General features: G+C 43.9%; 1 protein-coding gene across 1 annotated transcript in view; it reads left to right on the forward strand.

Moving 5' to 3' along the window:
- CCDC3 (coiled-coil domain containing 3) overlaps nt 1-4,699 on the forward strand; it is a gene marked incomplete at both ends in the record, with an annotated part of 28,295 nt that extends 23,596 nt beyond the window's left edge. The window contains one exon of the mRNA XM_079541317.1: nt 4,424-4,699. Within this exon, the coding sequence (XP_079397443.1) occupies nt 4,424-4,699 (276 nt within the window). The remainder of the gene's footprint in view (nt 1-4,423) is intronic.
- Between the last annotated feature and the right edge of the window lie 338 nt (nt 4,700-5,037).

Consider the following 5,037-nt stretch of genomic DNA (forward strand, 5'->3'; position numbering starts at 1 on the left):
TCTGCTTGAGCTGTGTCATGTCCCTGCTAGTTTCACCAAGAGCTTGTCTTGCTGAGCACACAGAAGGGCTTGGGGAAATAAATCCTGGTGGAGTTAAAAAAAAATAAAGAGCTATGTTTGGCTTCAAAGCCCCTTTGAGAGAATGCATGAATTATGGCTCTGCTGAGATTAATAGAGCTGGAGCAACATGCTTCATGCTGCATAAAGGTTTCAGTTTAAGATGTTTCATATAACATTAACAGTGGTAAAGCACAGAGCAGTGAGGCAATGTGCAGCAAATTCAGACTTTTACCTTCGCTGCAGGACAGATTTGCAGAAGGGGAGAGAGAAAGGAGAGCAGGGTGGGGTTTGTGATGAACTGCTGGGGTGCAGTGTGCAGGAGGCTTGGCAACACAGCAGAAAGACTGCTTCCCAATCTCAGCCTTTGGGCTGTGTCTCCATTGGATGCTCCCAACAGGTTGTGTTAGGGTGATGATCGATCTGGGGTGCTGAGGGAGCATCCCATGCTAGTGCAAGCACAGTCAGCAGAATGGGTCCTGAAAAAATTATGGGGATAAGAAACCAAAGTGACTTATCCCTGGGTCTTTTAAAGGAAATGTCCTGTTCATGCAGGGGAGATCAGGTCTTACAGACATGCATTTAAAGATGTTCCCACGGTCATCTTGGCTGATGAAACACAACAGATATCCACGTCCAAAAACTCTGTTTGATGTGAAAGATATTTTTAGAAAATCTCAAATGAAAGATTTCTCCATAATCATGGAGTCATTAATGTTGAAGAACACCACTACGATCATCTAGTCCAAATGTCAACCCAACTCACCATGCCCACTAACCCGTGTACCTCAGTGCCACATTTACACTTTTCCTGAACACTTTGAGGTATGGTGACTCCACCACTTCCCTAGGCAGCCTGTTCCAATGTCTCACCACTCTTTCTGAGAATAAGTTTTTCCTCATATTCAATATGAATCTCTCTCTGTGCAACTTAAAGTCTTTTATCTCTTGTCCTAAATGGCTCTCCAGTGCTCTTTAGCAGTGCAACCCATTGGGAGTATGCATTAGGAGCCGGCTAGATCTCAACTCCTCTTCCTTCAGTAGATGTTGGGCCCCTCACTGCAAGAAAGATATTGAGGCCCTGGAGCGTGTTCAAAGAAGGGCAACGAAGCTGGTGAGGGGTCTGGAGCACAGGCCATATGAGGAGAGGCTGAAGGAGCTGGGAATGTTCAGCCTGGAGAAGAGGAGGCTCAGGGGAGACCTTATTGCTCTCTATAACTTCCTGAAGGGAGGTTGTAGTGAGCTGGGGGTCGGCCTCTTCTCTCGTGTCATTAGTGATAGGACCAGGGGGAATGGTTTCAAGCTACGCCAGGGGAAATTCAGGCTGGACATGAGGAAGTATTACTTTTCAGAAAGGGTGGTCAGGCACTGGAATGGACTGCCCAGGGAGGTGGTGGAATCACCGACCCTGGGGGTGTTCAAGGAAAGACTGGATGTTGCTTTGAGGGACATGGTTTAGTAGGAGCTATTGGGAATAGGTGAACGGTTGGACTGGGTGATCTTCTAGGTCTTTTCCAACCTTAGTGATTCTATGATTCTATGATTCTATGATGGTCAAAACTTGGGTACAACTGCTGTTTGAGTGACTTGAGCTCAGCAACACTGATTCCAGCCATGTATGGACAAATTGTGTTGGATGAACACTACCATCATGCCTTTGTCCATGGAAGTTTTCCCATCCACTGTCTCATTCTAATGACGCTTACAGAAGGCAGATGTGTGTGTCTGTCAATCAGACAGAAATTCTTACATGTGTCGATTCAGACTATCTAGTAAAGGGCTCACATGCCTGTAATGTGACACTCCAAAGATCAGTTTGATGTAATGCAGTGCTGATTTGTTTGGCAGATAGACTGACTGTGTAAATCATCTAGATGTGGTGAAACTTATGACCGGGTGTATTTGTGACAGGATGTTTCAGACAAATGCTTGAATATATGTAATTTGTGGTTCCACAGCTGTATGCTGTCTGGGCTAAATCCTAAGGATGTGTGTGGATCTTTTTGTGCTACCTTTTTTGCTACATCTTCTTGTTCTGCTCTGGATTTGTTTAAATACCACTGAGGATGGCTTGCTGACCCAACTGTGGAATATACAAATAAAGACGTCCAGAACAAACAAATCTTCTGTGGGTCCTCTCATAATGTAACTTCTGAAGGAAATCTTGAAAAATAATTCACAGATTTGTCTGAAGAACTGTCTTCACTTCCCAGGTCTATGGGCATATATACCTTGTTAAGTACAGCAGTTCAGACTTATTGCTTAACTCTCTGCTGCTGATTCTCAAGTGACTTAGCTTGCTGGATGAAGATTTCAGTATCTTTTAAATGTGATGTCAAAAAAAAAAAGAGGAAAAAAACTCTCTAGTGTACTTGGCATGACAAGCTGCCGTGGGGAATGGGAGCATGAATCGTTCCTAGAAAAAGAAAGTCAGTTCTTAGTAGTTTTAGCAATGCTTTTGGATTAAAGCTTGATCTTGATGTTCATCAGTGCAAACTCTGCACATTTGCACATACGGACTCGTGAGACTGGACAAAATGGGGTGTGAAATTCCTCTTTATAGATATGCTTGATAGGAAGGACTGCCCAAAGTGGGGATATCTCAGCTGGCAATCAACAAAAAGTTTCGAGTAGCAACATGAACCAAGAGCTGGCTTACTCCTTACCTATTTATTCCTGGTTAATTACACTGGCTGGACTGAGCTCCAGTCTGTCAGATTTACACAGTTCTCAGCATCAGATCTAACAGTTTAAAAATAACTTGAGTGCACCCATGTGAACCGCAGCTCTGGCAGCAGCAGCAGAGGTAGGACAGCACTCACATTTATACACAATCCTTACTGCAGAGCCTGTGAAAAACACTTCTTGCAACCAGCTGGTGAGAATGTATGGACCTCTCCTTCTTGTTTTTCCACACATAGAAGGATCAAAGAAGCTCATTTTTCAGCTAGTTGTCCTGTAATTTCAGGTAGGCATCCTATTAGACATTATTATTAGTGAGGCCCTACCTATTGCTTGCCCCGTTGGTAGGCAAAGTTGTGTGGGACTTAATTTTTATATTTGCGTTGCTCCAGTGTTCTCTTTGGACATCTCCAGGTAATTTAAACATTAAACCACTGTCTTCAGGCTGAAGACTGAAGATCCAGAAAAGGAATGGTGTAAGCAAATAAGCTGTCTGGCTTTCTAATAGTTTGTGAGGAGTTTCTAGTATCTCTGCACAACTGCCCAGCCTCTGCTGACAGGGGACAAACCTCAATGGTTTGGGAGTGCCTCTAGGGTGAGGCTAATGCCATCCTTGATGTCAGCTACCACACGTTGCCATTTCCTCAGCAACCAACCCAGGTAGATGTGATTGGGTTCAAACAATGGCACACTTCAAGTGCATGAATTTACTGGACTCTGTGATACAGCTATCACTACATGCCTGTCCACCAGTACACAATGAGAAATGCAGCAAGTCCCTTAGGAAGTGAAATTTCCTGCTGCAAACATCTTGTCCACCCAATGGTCTCCTGTGTAGGAATTTAAATTCAAGATAAGTTCTGCTTGAAGCTTTGCAAGGGTTTGGCAAACACGACAGCCAAGAGGTACCTGCTGTTTTCAAACAGCTCTTGGAATGAGCTGTGATCAAAATCAAACTCTCCCCTGTTCAGTGCAATTTCTGGTCTTCATCTGTGAACTTACAGTCTTCCTAGTGTGCATTTATAAAAGATTCCTGGTGAGAGAGTAGTCAGGGTAAGCACTGCCCTTTCAGCAAAGCCCCATGGTTCTTTTGTACAGGAAACATGAGCTTATGGCTACTGGAAGCAGTTGCTCTGTTTACCAACCATGGTTTTTGCTGCTGGGGGTTTCCAAAGCAAATGAACTTTTAGTCATCAAAGTGGACTCCCTCCCTCTCTTTCAGGTGAAACTACTACAAAGAAAGGTAGAAAGAAACATGCAGTTCTTCATCACCACACAGAGGATATACTTGTTTCCTTAGATTCTCTGTCAGTTCCAAATGTTCTGCCAGAGAAAGCCTATCTAGGCTTTTGAACTCCATTTTTAGATCAGGAATAGGTCAACCTTCCTCCATAAATTCAACTTAAATTCAACAGGCTCAACAGGTCTTTCAAAGCAGCTCCAAAAAGTCATTGTGAACAATTAGTATCATTAAAATCTACAGCTTTGCATCTTAGCTGAACACAGAAGTGAAAGCAAAGCTTTTAGTAGAAGGGGCATAAAAAAAGTCAGTAGAATTTCAAAAAAGCTGTTGTACTTTTGAAGAGTTGTGAAGTCCTTTGGGGAGCATCTGAGTAAACCCTTACTTGAATAAGCTTTTGTGTAAAGCTCATCTGTTCCTATTTCATTTCTTCTGTCCCCTCAGCTCATGTGCTCCTCAGTCCAGAAAGCCCTGTTTGAGGAGGAGGACAGAGTGAAGAAGCTGCAGCAGAAGGTGGCAGCGTTGGAGAAACGCAACAAACAGCTGCGAGATCGGGTGAAGAAAGTCAAGAGGTCTCTCCGGCAAGCTAGGAAAAATACCAGGCACATGGAGCTGATGAACCGAAAGCTCAGCGAGAAACTTGCCTCTGCTGGTGGTCAGATCCCCTACATTAACTCTTTAAAGCAGGAGAACTCACATGCCACCTACCTTAAAGTATAATGCAAGGGTAAGAGCTCAGGCCAATGACAATGGCAAATTTTGTCTGTGTTAGATCAGGATCTGGCCCTTACACCTTGTCTACACTGCTTCAAACCTTGCATGGAAAGTGAATCTGAACTTGCTCTAGATACAGTGCTAGATTAAACAGGAATGCAAACTGGATTTGTCTGGGTATTGGAGGAACGACCCAAAATCAAGTCCATGGTGTTCTGGGTAGACATAGGGCCAGGTTATAATATAAAGCACATTGTGCTTCTTGGTCCTCTTCCCCCTGCCTCTGTCAAAAGCCCTGTGGTGGGATGGGTGTGATGGAAGTTCTGTCAGGCACGTGACATGGG

Source organism: Tetrao urogallus (assembly GCF_951394365.1).
Source record: "Tetrao urogallus genome assembly, chromosome: 1".
In the NCBI taxonomy this organism is placed as follows: Eukaryota; Metazoa; Chordata; class Aves; order Galliformes; family Phasianidae; genus Tetrao; species Tetrao urogallus.